At 44.3% G+C, this 18,786-nt stretch overlaps 1 protein-coding gene across 1 annotated transcript in view; it reads right to left on the reverse strand.

Annotated features, from left to right (window-relative positions):
• Nucleotides 1–9,047, reverse strand: part of LOC144695453 (putative G-protein coupled receptor 139) — a 30,688-nt gene extending 21,641 nt beyond the window's left edge. Inside the window, exon 1 of the mRNA XM_078566339.1 lies at nucleotides 8,903–9,047. Within this exon, the coding sequence (XP_078422465.1) occupies nucleotides 8,903–9,047 (145 nt within the window). The remainder of the gene's footprint in view (nucleotides 1–8,902) is intronic.
• Nucleotides 9,048–18,786: the final 9,739 nt, after the last annotated feature.

Consider the following 18,786-nt stretch of genomic DNA (forward strand, 5'->3'; position numbering starts at 1 on the left):
GCAGGATTTTCCAGACCAGCCTACCGCCAGGGTCGTCCGGTCCCGCTAAAAGTCAACAAGCCTTTTGGCTGAGCAGTCAAGTCTCCTGCGATGGATCCCACCTTACGAGGCTGGAAATTCCCGGCCCATGTCTCTATAATGGTGATTAGATCTGAAGCATTTATCACTGTCCACACCACTACTCCATCTATCTCATTGCATTTGCTTTGCACATTCAGACAAAGAACTTTAATTTCATTTTTTTACCAGTATAATCCTGCATGAGCCTTACTGATGTACAACTAATCTTAAGCTCCCTGTCACTTTCCTGTCCCAGTCTGTTTGCCTTTACCTGCATCACCGCACTGTTCTGTTGCCTTGACTTCTCTCCTTGAATTTCAAAATCCCCATTTACCCGAGCCCTACTCCCCCAACCCTCGCCCACCGCCCCACACTTTTAACTTAAAGCCCTATCCGTGACCCTAGTTATACGCTTTGGTGGGATATTGGTCCCAGCACAGTTTCAATGGAGCCCATCTCAATAGAAATGTTCATTCCTCCCTGAGTACCCACAATCCAAGAAGCAAAAATCTTTTTTTCCACAGCACCCTTTGAGCCATGAGTTTAATTATCTAATTTTCTCTAATCCCCATTCTAAGTTTGTCTCCAGCCGCGAGGACTGCGTGTGTGTGCGAGTGTGAGTGTCTGTGTGTGTGGGTGTGTCTGTGTGCTTGTGTGAGACTCTGTGTGTGTGTGTGTGTGTGTGTGTGTGAGTGTCTGTGTGCGTGTGTGAGACTGTGTGTGTTTGTCTATGTGTGAGAGTGCGTGTGTGTGATAGTGTGCATGTGTGTATATGTGTGAGTGTGTGCATGTGTGAGTGTGTGCGTGTGTGTGTGAGTGTGAGGGTGTGTGTGTGTCTGAGTGTGTGTGTGAGCATGCATGTGTGTGTGAGAGTGTGCGTGTGTGTGTGAGTGTGCGAGTGTGTGTCTGTGTGTGTGAGTGTGTCTGTGTGCGTGTGTGAGACTCTGTGTGTGTGTGTGTGTGTGTGTGTGTGTGTGTCTGTGTGTGAGAGTGCATGTGTGTGTGTGTGAGTGTCTGTGTGCGTGTGTGAGACTGTGTGTGTTTGTCTGTGTGTGAGAGTGCGTGTGTGTGATAGTGTGCATGTGTGTATATGTGTGAGTGTGTGCATGTGTGAGTGTGTGCGTGTGTGTGTGAGTGTGAGGGTGTGTGTGTGTCTGAGTGTGTGTGTGAGCATGCATGTGTGTGTGAGAGTGTCCGTGTGTGTGAGAGAGAGTGTGTGTGTGTGAGTGTGAGTGTATGTGAATGTGTTTGTGTGTGAGTGTTTGTGTGTGCGAGCAAGTGAGTGTGTGCATGTGTGTGTGTGAGAGATTGTGTGTGTGAGAAAGTGTGTGTTTGTGTGAATGTGAGTATGTGTGTGTATATGCATGTGTTTGTATATATGTGTGAGTGTGTGTCTGTGTTTGTGGGTATGTGTGTCTGTGCGTGAGTGTGTGTGTATGTGTGTGAGTGGCTGTGCATGAGTGTGTGCGTGTCTGTAAGTGTGTGCGTGTGTGATTATGTGTGTGTGTGATTATGCGTGTGTGTGTGCTTGTGTTGTCTGTGAGTGTGTGTGTGTGTGTTGTCTGTGAGTGTATGTGAGTGTGTGTGTGCGAGAGTGCGTTTTTGTGTGCATGTGAGTGTGTGTATATGTATGTGTTTGTATATATGTGTGAGTGTCTGTGTGTGTGTGACTGTGCGTGTGTGTGACTGCATCTGTGTGAGTGTGTCTGTGTGAGTGTGCATGAGTGTGTGTGAGTCAGTATGTGTGTATGTGTGTGTGTATGTGTGTAGCTGTTCATATGCAAACATCTCACCAGGGACGTGAATCCCTTTAAGTTGCTCGATTTCCTTAAAGGTGTCGAATTTCCCAGAGTTTTCCCTGGGGTTAGTTATAGGGGTTTAATGCTGTTGCTCTCCCAGGATTTTGAGTTACTGGGCATATGTAGGATGATGTGTGGGGTAGGGATCTGATGGAGAACTCTGAGCAGTTCAAGTCACCAGACCATAATGAGATTTATTCGTCTCAGAAGGAGGCAGCTTAGATTTACCAGAATGTTACCTGGACACCCAGGGTTAAGTTACGAGCAGACATTTAGCAAGCTGGGATTGTTTTATCCGGAATTTAGAAGTTAAATGGGTGAATTGATTGAGGCTTTCAAGATATTAAGTGGGGCAGATATGATAGATAGGGATAAACCATTTCTGCTGGCTAGAGAGTCTAGGGCTACATGTGGGAGGCATAGTCTAAAAATTGGAGCCAGGCCTTTCATGAGTGAAACAGGGAAACACTTCCACAGACGGAGGATGGTGGAAATTCAGAACTCTCTTCCATAAATGGCATTTGATGCTGGGTCCACTGTTCATGCCTTTGGTTACCAGAAATCTATAAATCTCAAAATGAAGGGATATGGAGCAAAGGTGGGTATATGGATTTAGGTCACAGGTTAGCCATGATTGTATTGAATGATGGAAAAGGCTCGAGGGGCTGAATGGCCTCCTCCTGTCTGTATGACACTGTGGGTTTTGCTGGTATTTTAGGTGTGACCTGCTGGGTTTTGTTGATGTTGGGCGATGGGTGGTAGGTCTGATGGGTTTTGTTGGTATTTGGGAGTCTGATGGGTTTTGCTGGTGTTTGGGGGTCTGATGGGTTTTGCTGGTTTTTAGGGTTGAATGAGTTTTGTTGGTGTTTGGGGAGTGAGTCTGGTGGGTTTTGCTGATGTTTGGGGGTCCGATGGGTTTTGATGGTTTTTAGGTCTGATGGGTTTTGTTGGTGTTTGGGGGTCTGATGGGTTTTGTTGGTGTTTGGGGGTCTGATGGGTTTTGTTGGTGTTAGGGGGTCTGATGGGTTTTGTTGGTGTTTAGGGTCTGATGGGTTTTGTTGGTGTTTGGGGGTCTGATGGGTTTTGTTGGTGTTTAGGGTCTGATGGGATTTGCTGGTGTTTGGGATCTGATGGGTTTTGTTGGTGTTTGGGGGTCTGATGGGTTTTGCTGGTGCTTGGGGGTCTGATGGGTTTTGTTGATTTTAGGGTCTGATGGGTTTTGCTGCTGTCTGGGGGTCTGATGGGTTTTGCTGGTTTTTAGGGTCGAATGAGTTTTGTTCGTGATTGAGGAGTGAGTCTAGTGGGGTTCTGATGGGTTTTTTTTGGTGTTTGGGGGTCTGATGGGTTTTGTTGGTGTTTGGGGTCTGATGGGTTTTGTTGGTGTTTGGGGATCTGATGGGTTTTGTTGGTGTTTGGGGTCTGATGGGTTTTGTTGGTGTTTGGGGGTCTGATGGGTTTTGTTGGTGTTTGGGGGTCTGATGGGTTTTGTTGGCTTTTGGGGGTCTGAAGCGTTTTGCTGGTGTTTGCGGCCCTGATGGGTTTTGTTGGTGTTTAAGTGGTGGGCCTGGTGGGTTTTAATGATGGTGTGTGTGTGGGGATTGTTCTGGGTCTGCTGGATTTCCCTCACTCTGTAACCATCTATTCATCCCCTTACCCAATGGCTTCGCGTGTCATGGCTGGTAATGCAGCGACATCAGTTCCCCAAGATCAGCGGGATGAGGGAATTGGGGAGGATGTTGTTACGAGAGTGAAGTTTTATAAGATTATTATATTTTGGGACTGGGCCATTAAGATGGGTTAAATGGAGGAATGAAAGGGATCATGTGACATTCTAAATTCTGCTCACAACAAGTTTAAATGGCATGGTAGTTAAAGGTTAAATGTGGGGGCCAGGTTGCTTTCTAGATATCACACCAAAGGCAGTCTGCATGGATGGGTGGGAGCTCGCATTTGGCTTGAAGGGACCAGGTTTGTGAGGATTTAACCAAGACTGGAAGATTTTCCTAGCTTTAGCTCGAGAGAAGAATCTCCAATTTGTCCCTCACTTTGAAAGTCAGTCCAGGGAGTAGGAGTTACCCAGCTGACAAAATAAAAGAAAGAAAGCAAGCCCTTGGAGACGAAGGGCATAATTTCGCCCTTGTAAGGCAGGCTCAGCAGGTGTGGGCGGGGCTGGTTGGGATGCCGAGCGCTGCCCTCGATTGGGGCTGGAGCGCGATTTCACATTGACGGGCTAATTAAGGCCTGCCCAGTGTGAAACGCGAGGGACAGTGTATGGCGTTGCCTGTGCGGGCGGAGGGGTCGAGCGCGAACTTTGCGCATGCACACTTCAGAGCTGCTTCAGGGAGATGAACTGCTTTCAAAAAAAAAATTTTTTTAATGTTATAAAACATGTCCTCTCATGTGACTCTGTCACATGAGCAGAAAAATGTTGGAAATGAAATATAAAAGGTTTTATTATTTATTTCATTTCCCTTGACATCAAGGCATCATTTGACCGAGTGTGGCACCAAGCAGCCCTAGCAAAACTGGAGTCAATGTGAATCAGGGGGAAACTCTCCGCTAGTTGGAGACATACCCAGCACAAAGGAAGATGGTTGAGGCTGTTGGAGGTCAGTCATCTCAGCTCCAGGACATCACTGCAGGAATTCCTCAGGGTAGTGTCCTCAGCCCAACCATCTTCAGCTGCTTCATCAATGACCTTCCTTCCATCATAAGGTCAGAATTGGGGATGTTCGCTGATGATTGCACAATGTGATTGTGCAATGTGCACGATGATTGCATCATTCGTGACTCCTCAGATACTGAAGCAGTCCATGTCCAAATGCAGCAAGACCTGGACAATATCCAGGCTTGGGCTGACAAGCGGCAAGTAACATTTGAGCTACACAAGGATCAGGCAATGATCATCTCCACAAGAGAGAACCTAACCATTGCCCCTTGATGTTCAATGGCATTACCATCACTGAATCTACCACTATCGACATTGACCAGAAACTGAACTGGACCAGCCATATAAAAACTGTGGCTACAAGAGCAGTTCAGAAGCTAGGAATTGTGCAACGAGTAACTCACCTCCTGACTCCCCAAAGCCTGTCCGCCATCTACAAGGCACAAGTCAGGAGTGTGATGGAATACTCCCCACTTGCCTGGATAAGTGCAGCTCCCATAACACTGAAGAAGCTTGACACCATCAAGGACAAAGCAACGCTCTTGATTGGCACCAAATCAACAAACATTCACTCCCTCTACCACCAACGCACAGTATCAGCAGTGTGTACCATCTACAAGATGCATTGTAGGAATTCACTAAGGCTCCTTGGACAGCACCTTCCAATCCCACTACCACTACCATCTAGAAGGACAAGGGCAGCAGATAGATGGGAGCATCATCACCTGGAAGTTCCCCTCCAAGTCACTCACCATCTTGACTTGGAAATATATCACCATTCCTTCACTGCTGCTGGGTCAAAATCCTGGAACTCCCTCCCTAACAGCACTGTGGGTGTATCCACACCACATGGACTGCAGCGGTTCAAGAAGGCAGCTCACCACCACCTTCTCAAGGGCAACTAGGGATCGGCAATAAATGCTGGCCCAGCTAGCGACGCCCACATCCTGTAAATGATTTTTTAAAAATTTATTAGCTTTTGGAAACCTCATCCTGCCTGTGGATGAGGTTTCCTAAAAAGTGCAAAGGGTGCTTGGCCTTTTTGCCTGCCCGCCAACCGTAAGTTTGAATGGGCAGTGAAAAATTTAAGTTTATTATCTTTTTAATGGCCCGAATAAACCTTTTAATTATCTCCTGATTCCCGCACGTGCCCTCCGACTGATATATTGTGCGACTGAAATATCGGGACGCTCGCCTGAAGTCAACTCGCATCATTTTACGCTCGAGTAGGTTGGGCGTGCGCCCGTCCACTGAGGTAAAAATTCTGTCCTAAGGATCAATTGGACTTGTTCCTGTAAAATAAAATATCTGATAAAATATCAAGTACAATTGTGGAGGGAGGTTTTTAGTCATTTTAAATGTGAAGTGCGGGGATATTTTCTATGGGTGAAAGTACAATTTGCCTACTGACATGTTGTTTAGTCAAAGCTGCTTTTAGTTTGTTTGTTACAGTCAAAGCCTTAAAACTTGAATTCATGTCATGTGATCCATTCAGTAATACATCAGGTGTTTGAATTTCTTTTTCAAGGTCACAAGAATGTGATACCTTTGAGTGACAGCGAGTGACTGATAATGACTATATCTATGGTGGAAATGCTTTAAGGATGTCCCCCATACATCCATGAAGAGTTCAAACGTCCCTGATGACTAATGGGGGGACCTGGTTTGTGATAGATCAAAATCAAGTAGACTCATTCAGGAAGGCACCGACCAACTAAAGAAACTTCATCGGCAGAATGTAAGCTATATCAGCACTCATTGAACAAGAATGTCTTTGATCCTGAAGGGCTCCTGAGAAGAGAGGAGAATTTGAAAAACAGTGTTAGCTTCAGATACTGCATCAGTTTGAGGGTCTGTATCAGTTTGAGGGTCTGTATCAGTTTGAGGGGCTGTATTAGTTTGAGGGACTGTATCAGTTTGAGGGACTGTATCAGTTTGAGGGACTGTATTAGTTTGAGGGACTGTATCAGTTTGAGGGGCTGTATCGGTTTGAGGGGCTGTATCGGTTTGAGGGTCTGTATCAGTTTGAGGGACTGTATCAGTTTGAGGGGCTGTGTCAGTTTGAGGGGCTGTATCAGTTTGAGGGGCTGTGTCAGTTTGAGGGGCTGTGTCAGTTTGAGGGGCTGTATCAGTTTGAGGGGCTGTATCAGTTTGAGGGTCTGTATCGGTTTGAGGGGCTGTATCGGTTTGTGGGGCTGTATCAGTTTGAGGGTCTGTATCGGTTTGAGGGGCTATATCGGTTTGACAGGCTGTATCAGTTTGAGGGATGGTATCAGTTTGAGGGGCTGTATCAGTTTGAGGGGCTGTATCAGTTTGAGGGATGGTATCAGTTTGAGGGACTGTATTAGTTTGAGGGACTGTATCAATTTGTGGGATGGTATCAGTTTGAGGGACTGTATCAGTTTGAGGGGCTGCATCAGTTTAAGGGACTGTATTAGTTTGTGGGATGGTATCAGTTTGTGGGAATGTATCATTTTCACGATCCATTGACACAAATTCTCCACTTGAATTATTTAACTGGCCACAGTTAGAGACTGTTATATATCCTTGAACAAGTTGGAGTTATGTTGATGGATTTAAGTTGCTGTACAAACGCATTTATTTATGGGGTGACTCAGTCCAAGTTCAGGGAGTAGTTCAAGAGCGCGGTGAAATATCCGGTTACATCAATTATTCAATTCATTAATAAAACAACTGAGGAGGGCTCCAGTGTTTCTGGTCCCCAAATATAATATTTATCCCCTGACTTCCATCACTTAATGATATCAGGGATCACTGAGGGTGTGCAAATATTCCCAATGGTGTTTGGGACATTCATTGTGTTCAGGAGAGGGCTCTGTTTTTGATTGAATCTCACACTTTTCTTTTCCCAGTGCAGGGACAACAGTTTATTGCCACTGATCTGAGCTCTACTGCAAAGTGTTAGTTTGGCTATTTGGTGGAGCAAGTATTTTGCAACTTCCAAAGTAACAGGCTTCTCAATAGATAAGAAGATAGAACTGAGCTGTACTCCAGTGGATTGTAATACAAAGAATAAACAGAACATTTGGCTCAGCTGGTCTGTGCTCGTGTTTTTACTCCTGACAAGCTTCATCCCATTTCACCAACCTCATCTCAACTTTTCATACCCTCTTTCTATTTCCTGTTCTCTCATGCACTTGCCTTGTTTCACTTTCAAGCTATTTGCCTCAATAGTTCTGCTGTTAGTGAATTCCACGTCCTAACCGCCCTAAGAATTTGCTCCTGATTTCCCTATTGGATTTATTTGTAACTTTTCCCGAGTATTCCTGATCACTGGTTTTGGATTCTCCCACAAGTGGAAGCATTCTCTCCACATCTAATTTTTCCAACACATTCAGAATGTTAAATACTTCTATAGCTCTGAAGAAGAGTCATATGGACTCGAAACCACAGATGCTGCCAGACCTGTTTTTATATCAGACCCATCAAGCTCGTCCCATCCACTACACTGTATAACTTCCCACAGTGTCATCCCACCTCTCAGGAACAACGTATCTTAGAACAGGCAAAGGAAAATGACCAATTCATGAAAAGCTCGAGGAAATTCCTCTCCCGTTCCCCGAGGCTCCAAGTGAGGCACTAACTCCCTGGAACTGACACCATTCTCTCAGGAACTCATCAAGCTCCCTTTCAAACACCTCCAGTGACCCTACATCATACCAGACGTTGGGTGCAATTCTTCCGGAGAGTGATGATTCTGGGACAAGTCACGCCACCTGGCGCCAAGAGACACGGTCTCCAGCCCAAACATCCCTTTCTTTCCAAACAGCTGCATTGTGTTCAACCCTTTCATCATTCCAAAAGCCCATCACATCTCAGACTATTCTTCACCAGAGTAAACACCCTTCTGCATCAAAGACTATCAATTACCAAATCCCTTTTTTCAGTCTCTGTGTAATATTCCTCCTTTCTTCAGTGGGATCCACCAATACAACAACAACTTACATTTATCTCAAATGTTTAACTGAGTAAAATGTCCCACAGTGTTTCAAAGGATTAATAAGCAACACAAACACAAAAGCAAAACACTGCAGATGCTGGAAATCTGTATTATAAACAGAGAATGCTGGAAATGCTCAGCGGGTCTGTCACCTTCTGTGAAGAGAGAGATAAAGAGTAAACGTTTCAAGTCAAGGATGCCCCTTCATCAGAACTGATATGCAATCAACATCTCGCACAAGTCCAAATCTGGGCTTTTGATCCCTCATAATATTATGGAATTTACTGCTCATTCTCCATAATTCTAATGGAAGCGGATCCTCCTTTTCCACATTATTCAGGGACACTGTGTCCAGCTGGGAAGGAATTACAATAAATTTTTGCCTCCAGTCAGAGGCAACAATGGCAACCCCACCTTCCCACAATGCACAGCGGCTGAGAATAGGCTCCATTAGTGCCAGCTTGGGCCGCATTGCACTCTGGAAGATGGAGCCACCAGGACGGTGACGGACCATGGTACCACTTCCAAGCATGGACACGATGGCAGCGGTGGCAGCCATGTTGGTGGTTCTGGCTGTGTGGTGAGGTCACTTGCAGTGTGATGTGTCTTGTTTTTTTGTTTCAATGATGCACACAGGCCGTCGACCTTATAGCTGAGCTAACTTTACTGGTAACACATTTTCCTAACATAAACACATATCTGCACTAACTGAATTCTATCAAGACAGGTCCTAACATGTGCAATCTGACCAGCAACCCTCAGGTCAGGTGACCCCCCCCTCCAATCTAGTACAAAGTACCATTCAGTATCTAATACTGGAGTCCACTACCACAGTCAACTGTTATCAGGCCATGATGCACAGTGCCACCCTGACCCCAGGGTGACTCTTTAGAGGGAGAAAGAATGAGAGAGAGGGAGAGATAAAGGCAGAGAAAGAGAGAGTGGGACTGAGAGAGACTGAACCTGACATAGAGAGAGAGACACTCACACAGACATTATTTCCAGATTTGTAAGGGGAGGAGGAAGGTATTAAATTCTAGGTGAGGCAGAATTTGGAGCATGAGGCTGAAGTTTGACCACAATAGACCAGGCAGGACAGTTAATGGATAAAACTACAGTTGGAGGTCGGAAAGGGAGATAAATATTTGAGGGAATACCAGACCTGCCCATACACGCCTGGTCCAGCGGGGAGGGGGGGTGCAAATGTCAGATTGGCCTGCAAGAAGGAAGGGGCAGGGACAGCTCACAGCTCACGGAGATGGGAAAGGGAGATGGAGGCCTCCAGCAACTGGGCCCTGGAACACAGTGTGCAGCGGCGGATGGGTGCAGCTTCAACCATGTGGATCTTCTAAGTGCAGCACCTTCCAAGAGGTGGATCTTCTATCTACAACGGTGGGCAGCTCGATGTCCGGGCACCGTTTAAATATGGCGCCTGGCAATTAATGAGGCTGGGGTCACGCGATTCAGTGCAAATTCCCACCGGCCTTAGTGACAGGAAAGATCCCTCACGCCCCCACCACAGGACATAGCCCCAGGATGTAAAATTCTGCCCTATGAGGATAGGGTAATTGAACTCCTTAACAAAATGTCAGCAGATAAGGAAGAGTCAGCATGGATTTGTAAAGGACAGGCCATGGCTGAGAAGCTCATTGGATTTTTGAAGGGGTGACTAAAGGAATTGGGGAAAGAAATGCTTTGGATGTTATTTATATGGACTTCCAGGAGGCATCCCTCATAATAGACTGTTGGCTGAAGGTGAAGCTCAGGGAACCGAAAGCAAATTATTCACCTGATTAGTAACTTCTCTGAGCAGAAGGAAAGTAGGGATAATGTAGAGGCACCAGCAGTGTGGTTTACTATTGGGCGTTTGGTTGGCCCTGAGTGTGTGGTTTATCTTTTCAATGAGCCTCGCAAAATGCATGAATGTACCACCATGAAAAATGATCCATGCCTCCAGAGCAAGACTGACATGGGGATGCATGGACACCAACGCCCAAGTCATGGTACCAGAAGAGAGTGGAACGTGGTTTATCACTGGATGTGTCGTTTGTTCCTGAGAGTGAAGTTTTGGGTGTTTTGTTTATTACTGGGTGTGTGGTTTATTGCTAGGTGTTTGGTTTACTACTGAGCACGTGGTTTATTACTGGGTGGGCAGTTTATTAATGGCATCTTGTTTTTTTATGGAGTGTGATTAATAACTAGTTATTCATGTAACAGGACAGATACACTACAGGGACATGGTAGAGATAAGATTACCCAGGACTCATATATTACTGGACATGACCGTGATAGGATAACCCAGGACTGACAAGAGCCAGGGACCAGATGGACTTCTTCCTAGGGTCTTAAAAGAATTGTTTAGTGAGATAGTTGATGCATTGGTTTTAATTTTCCAAAGCTCCCCAGATTCGGGGAAGGTCCCATTAGATTGGAAGATGGCAAATGCAACTCGATTATTCAAAAAGGGAGGGAGACAGAAAGCAGGAAACTACAGGCCTGTTAGCTTAATATCTGTCGTAGGGAAAATGATGGAAGCTATTATTAAAGAAGCTATAGCAGGGCACTTGGATAAGCTCAAGGCCATCAGGCAGAGTCAACATGGTTTTGTGAAAGGGAAATCATATTTAACCAACTTATTAGAGTTCTTTACAGTAACATGTGCTGTGGGTAAAGGGGAACCAGTGGATGTCCTGTACTTAGATTTCCAGAAGGCATTTGATAAAGTGCCATATCAAAGGTTATTGCAGAAAATAAAAGCTCATGGTGTAGGTGTAACACGTTGGCATGGAAGGAAGTTTGGCTAGCTAACAGGAAACAGATAGTAGGCATAAATGGGTCTTTTTCAGGTTGGCAAGATGTAACTAGTGGTGTGCCACAGGGATCAGTGCTGGGACCTCAACTGTTTACAATTTATATACATTACTTGGATGAAGGGATTGAAGGGGTAGTTGCCAAATTTGCTGATGACACAAAGATAGGTAAGGAAGTAAGTTATGAAGAGGACATGAAGAGGTACAAACAGATATAGATAGGTTAAGTGAGTGGGCAAAGATGTGGCAGATGGAGTATAAGTTGAAAAATGTGAAATTGTCCATTTTGGCAGGAAGAATAAAAGAGAAGCATATTATCTAAATGGTGAGAGATTGCAGAGCTCTGAGATGCAGAGGGATCTGGATGTTTTAGTGCATGAATCACGAAAGGCTAGTATGCAAGTACAGAAAGTAATTACGGAAGCTGATAGAGTGTTATCACTTATTGCGAGGAGAATTCATTACAAAATAGGGAGATAAAAGCACAATACTGTGGATGCTGGAAATCTGAAATAAAAACAGAAAATGCTGGAAAAACTCAGCAGGTCTGACAGCATCTCTGGAGACACAGAGTTAACATTTCTAGTCTGTATGACTCTTCTTCAGAGCTAAAGAGAAGTAGGAATGTGATGAAATGTATACTGTTTAAGTGGGGGGATGTGGAGCAGGTGAAGTTGGATAGAAGGCCAGTGAAAAGTGGGGGCTAAGGAGAGATTGACAAAGATGCCATGGACAAAAAGACAAACAAAGTGTTAATGGTAGTGGTAAGGGCTAAAGAAGGTGCTGATAGTGGCATAAAGGTAAGAAAGCAGAATATGTTAATAACAGAACAAGGGTCAGCACTCTGTGAAAGAACAACACGGAACAAGTAACAGATGGCCCTTTGAGGGTGGGGTAGTTGGGGGAAAAGGATAAAGGGATAAAAAAGAGGTGTAAAAAAGGAATAAAACAATGAATAAATGAATAAAACTAAAAATAAGTAAATGAAAAATAAAGATTTTTTTTTAAAAAGGATTTTAAAAGGGGTGAAGATAGAAGAGAGAGTTCATGGTCTGAAGTTGTTGAACTCAATGTTAAGTCTGAAAGGCTGTAAAATGTCTGAAATGGCCACTTGTTGCTTGTTCCATGTTGTTCTTTCACAGAGTGCTGACCCTTGTTCTGCTATTAACACATTCTGCTTTCTTACCTTTATGCCACTATCAGCATCTTCTTTAGTCCTTACCACTGCCATTAACACTCCCTTTGCCTTGTGCCCTTGACATCTTTGTCAATCTCTCCTTAGCCCCCACCTATCGCTGACCTTCCTTCCAGTTTCACCTGCTCCACCCCCCTTAAACAGGATAAATGTCATCACATTTCTACTTCTCTTTAGCTCTGAAGAAGGGTCATATGGACTCAAAACATGAACTCTGTTTCTCCCTCCACAGATGCTGTCAGATCTCCTAAGTTTTTCCAGCATCTTCTGTTTTTATAACAAAGAGTAGGGAGGTTATGCTTCAGTTGTACAGGGCACTAGTGAGACTACGTCTGGAGTACTGCGTACAGTACTGGTCACCTTATTTAATGAAGGATGTAAATGCATTGGAAGCAGTTCAGAGAAGGTTTACCACATTAATACCTGGAATGTGTGGGTTGTCTTATGAGGAAAAGTTGGACAGAATAGGCTTGTATCCACTGGAGCTTAGAAGAGTAAAATGTAGCTTGATTGAAATGTTTAAGATCCTGTGGGGTCCTGTGGGGAGAATGTGGAGTGCATGTTTCCTCTTGTGGGGGAATCTAGAACTAAGGGTCACTGTTTAAACATAAGTGTGAAATATTTTAACTCAGAGGGTTGAGCCTTTGGAACACTCTTCCTGAAAAGGTGGTGGAAGCAGAGCCTTTGAATATTTTTAAGGCAGAGGTGGGTAGATTCTTGGTAAGCAAGGGGGTGATAGGTTATCGGGCGTAGGTGGGATGCAGATTTCAACTTACTATCAGATCAGCCATGATCTTATTAAATGACGGAGCAGGCTCGAGGGGTTGAATGGCCAAATCCTGCTCCTTGTTCAGATGTTCATATGATATATTACTGGACATGACAGTGATAAGATTACCCGGGACTGATATATTATTGGACATGACAGTGATAAGATTACCCAGGACTGATATATTATTGGACATGACAGTGATAAGATTACCCAGGACTGATATATTACTGGACATGACAGTGATAAGATTACCCAGGACTGATATATTACTGGACATGACAGTGATAAGATTACCCAGGACTGATATATTATTGGAAATGACAGTGATAAGATTACCCAGGACTGATATATTACTGGACTTGACAGTGATAAGATTGCCCAGGACTGATATATTACTGGACATGACAGTGATAAGATTACCCAGGACTGATATATTACTGGACATCATAGTGATATGATTACCCAGGACTGATATATTACTGGACTTGACAGTGATAAGATTACCCAGGACTGATATATTACTGGACATGACAGTGATAATATTACCCAGGATAGATATATTATTGGACATGACAGAGATAAGATTACCCAAGACTGATATAATACTGGACATGACAATGATAAGATTACCCAGGACCGATGTATTACTGGACATGACAGTGATAAGATTACCCAGGACTGATATATTACTGGACATGACAGTGATAAGATTACCCAGGACTGATATATTACTGGGCATGACAGTGATAAGATTTCCCAGGACTGATATATTAGTGGACATGACAGTGATAATATTAACCAGGACTGATGTATTACTGGACATGACCGTGATAATATTACCCAGGACTGATATATTACTGGACATCATAGTGATATGATTACCCAGGACTGATATATTACGGGACATGACAGTGATAAGATTACCCAGGATAGATATATTATTGGACATGGCAGAGATAAGATTACCCAGGACTGATATATTACTGGACATGACAGTAATAAGATTACCCGGGACTGATATATTACTGGACATGACAGGGATAATATTACCCAGGACTGATATATTACTGGACTTGACAGTGATAATATTACCCAGGACTGATACATTACTGGACATGACAGGGATAATATTACCCAGGTCTGATATATTACTGGACATGACAGTGATAAGATTATCCAGGACTGATATATTACTGGACATGACAGTGATAAGATTACCCAGGACTGATATATTACTGGACATGACAGGGATAATATTACCCAGGACTGATGTGTTACCCGACATGGCAAATCTAAGATTGCCCAGGGAAGGATGATATGTGTGCTGTGTGATGGGTTTGTCTATTATTTTGGTGGTCCGATCCATTTGCAGAGAGCCCTCAACACAGGATCACTGGCATTTATTCTTGTGAAGTGCAAACATCGCTGGCAAAGTCAATCTTTATCTCTCAGTCCCTGTTCCTTCTCGAGATGGTGATGCTGACACCATTCTTCGTGAGAATGTCCTTGATGAGGCTGGCATTTGTTGCCCGCCCTAATTCGTCTTGTACCATTGCAATCTGTGTGGGGAGTTCCTGTGAATCAATCTATACAGTGAACAATGACAATAAACAAAATGTTTAGTGCCTTTCCCAGACCCTGGTGAGTGGGTCCCACCTACCACTCCCCATTACCTCTCCCTGTGCACCTCGCTAACTCTGTAACCACCTCAATTCCTACATCCCTCCCTTTCTCTGTTACTTCCTCAAACCCTACTAGCCCTCACTATCTCTGTAATCTCCTCCAGCCCCTACACTCATCCTTTAACCTCCTCCAGCCCCTTCACCCCTCTTTATCTCTGTAGCCTGCTCATGCCCTGCACCCCTCCCCATCTCTGTAACCTCCTCCAGCTCCTACATCCCTCCCATCTCTGTAATCCCCTTAAGCGTTACATCTCTCCGCTCCATATGCCTGAAACTCCTCTTGCTCCTACAATCCTCTGAGATCTCTGCCCTCATTTGATTCTGCCCTCTTACACTCCTCTAAATTTATCCACAAATTTAATTACTCATTCATTACTATCTCTACCTTCAGCTGTCTCACCCCTAACCTCTACAATTCCCTCCTTAACCCTCTCCACCTCTCTTTCCTTCTTCCTCTGATTAAAATGAATCTCTTCGACTAAGCTTTTGGTCACCTGTCCTAATATCTCCAGCTGTGTCTTGGGGTTGGATCTTGTTTGACAATCGCTCCTGTGAAGCACCTTGGGATGGTTTATTACAATTCTGTGTCAAGCTGTTTTTGTTAATTGCTGGACGTAAACATTTTTCAGGATGAGACCTTGTGACTATCCCACTCTCTTATAAAAGATCCCATGCCTACTGCGGGGAGATGAGCAGAGAAGAGTTGTACCCTGGTGTCCTGGCCAAAATTTATCCCCCAACTAACATCACTTTTTCAAAAAAAAAGCTTATCTGTCATTACCGCTTTGCTGTTTGTGGGATCTTGCTGTGCACACAAGAATGTGGAACCGCTATCACAGAGAACAATTGAGTCAGTTATCCTGGACCCATTCATGGCGAAGCTGGAGAAACACATGCGGGTGTTACCATCCCCATAGAGATTTATAACTTTAAAAGAAAATTGACCTTCCAGTTAATGGCGGAAAGAACAACACCACAAGATTGCCCGTTTTAATTCATTTAATGTAACAATTCACTAAAAGCACTTGGTCTAAACACTATCCTCATAGGCAAATTATACTTTAAATCACAGAACAAAATATTCCCCTTTCATTTTTAGCAAAACATAAAAACACCTCACATGGTATGCTTTACACTATCCCTTGAGTCGGCAGTCATTTCCCCCGAAATTAGTCCAAAGTGATTCTGAGCTCCTGAGGGTTTCCTTTTGTTCTTTTCCTTTCTCATCCAGTTAACCTCTAACTCCCAGAACTGTCCATCACAGTGAGAGTATTCTGGAGATCCTGTCTCGAGTGCAAGCTAGGCAAATCTTCCAGCCTCGTTTTAACTCCTCACGAATTTACTCTTTTCAGTCAGAGCACGAGATTCTGCCTGCACTCGGGTGTGGTGAACCATGGAGACATTGGGCTTCTACCTGCTCTCTCTCCCAGATTCTGGAAGAATAAACTAGCTGTCAGTGATAGTCAGTGATATTTTAAGAAAGCCTGGAGTGCAACCTTTACAATGGCTTCCTCTGCCTCCTTTCCCATGGCAAAATGAATCACATGGGCCTTGTATCCAGGTTGAAATGCTGATTGGCTATGCTTTAGACCCAACTCAATCTTACCCCCAAATGAAATGGACTGTTCAATATATACCGCTTTTACAAACTGACATTCTTAGCACTTCTCTGGGACTTGAAGACTCACAGTCTGTCCACGGGTGTCGCAGGAACCTTCACCATTTTCTGTAAGTTTGAATACCTTGTACCTTCTTCCCAATAAAACAATCGAGGTCTTCTTAAATCTTTAACAGCCTCATAACCAAGACCGGTTGTTAGGCAGGCTTCAGGACAGGTCACATGACTCCCTTCATTTTTTTTTCCCCCCCTAAAATTTAAAGGCACACTACCAAAACATTACCATCTTATAAACATCAATGATTGCAACAAGGAAGAAAGGTATAGGAGGATATATGATGGGGTGAGATGAACAGCGGTTGGGAGGAAGCTCGTATGGAATTTAAACTCTGGCGTGGCTCTGTTGGGCTGAATGGTCTGATTCTGCGCTGTAAATTCTATTTGAAATGATTTGGGACACCCTGAGGTCATGAACCGCTCTGTAACAGAAAGTCAAGTTCTCTAAGGCACCTCTAAAAAGGGTTAGGATTGGGCTGTGCCTTCAGTCGTCTGGAACCTAAGCGCTAGGACTCACCCTGTACACCTCTTTGTCACGCTCTCTATTTCTCACTCCTCCTTTTTCCATCTTAAAACCTAGGTGTTTGACCAAGTTTTTTATCAACTGTCCTAATATCTCCTTACGTGGTTTGATATTATGTCAGATTACCCCCTGTGTGACGCTCCTTGGAATGTTTCAGTACATTCAAGGTGTTAGATAGCTGAAAATTAAGAAGTAGGAGCTGCAGGGGGCCATTTGGTTTGTTTGAGCCTCCTTCAAAATTCAATAAGGTCATGGCTAACATTCCACCTCAACTCTACTTTCCCACCCAATCCCCACATTCTTGATCTCCTTCATGGATTTCCATAGTCTGCAAGGGTGGAGTGGTTAAGGGCTGGGCTTTGAGCAGGGCAGTGAGGATGGTAGATTTAAAGAAGAGAAGGACAGAACCTGAGGAGAAAGGACTGTTAGCAATATTACCTAATATTGGGGCAGCGTGGGGACTCGGCTCTGCCCATCTAAGCGGTCACTAAGCTGTGACGCCAGGGCTGTCAGATCCTATGTTCAGGCCGGTCCCATTCCCTTCCCCGGGTCCGATCTCCCTGCCTGAGTCCCTCAGCTGAACCTGTCCAGATTTGAATCCACCTTCCCCCAGTGGGGAGGGAAAGGGAGATAGAGAGAGAGAGAGAGAGATTGGGTGGTGGAATGGAAGGGTGACAGGCTAAATAGAATATCTCCAAAAAGGAAATAACAATCAATTCACACCAGAAAATTTCAAAATCTGCAACATTTAGCTTTTCTAATGAGTATTTTTCATTCTGAGCACATGTGAGGAGCTGAGAATTGAACCGGTGGAGATGGAGAAGTGACTGTGGCTGCTGTTCCCCTTGATGTCCTGCAGGGGCCATCCTGACTCTTCTCCTGTCCCATCCACCCCCTCCCTTCCCCCACCACTGCTGGGGGTATTTCTAGATCCACAACAGTTCCTGGTGTCACTCGGTTGATGGAAGTCTGGGGATAAAGTTTACATTCATGGACTGGAGACCCTAGGGCCTGCCTCTCAGCTGATATCAGTTGTTTGTTTTATTAGTTAATTGAATAATTGATGTAACCAGATATTTCACTGCGCTCTTGAACTGCTGCCTGAACTTGGACTGAGTCACCCCGTAAATAAATGTGTTTGTACAGCAACTTACGTCCACCAGCATATATTTGACTTGTGCAAAGCTGTATAAAGTATCACTATAATATTCGGGTTTAATTCCTGTGATGATGTAATATAAGAAGTCTATAACATACAAAAACCACAGGAATATGAAGCTGCCAGATATGGTGAAGAGTAAAATCACAGACTTCCTTCTGCTCTCCATCTCTGGGTCACTGCGATTCTCTCCCTTGCTCTGACCCCTCAGTCCCTTATGGACTCGACTGGTCACTAAAATGTATTTGACAGTCAGAGCGTTGATCAACAGAATTAAAACATATGGGAGCAAAGGGGTTAAAATCTTATAAAAGCCACCCATCTGAGATCAGTATAATAATTGCTTTTCACTGCAGAACCAGGGAACATTGTCAATTATCTCTCCAGATTCCATTGTAAAGTGGAAGGCAATGCCATTTAAACAGAGCAGAATGCAGGTTGTTGCTAGAACCACGGCCGCAGTTTGCTTGGTGCAATATTTT

Source organism: Cetorhinus maximus, chromosome 21 (genome assembly GCF_964194155.1).
Source record: "Cetorhinus maximus chromosome 21, sCetMax3.hap1.1, whole genome shotgun sequence".
Classification (NCBI taxonomy): Eukaryota; Metazoa; Chordata; class Chondrichthyes; order Lamniformes; family Cetorhinidae; genus Cetorhinus; species Cetorhinus maximus.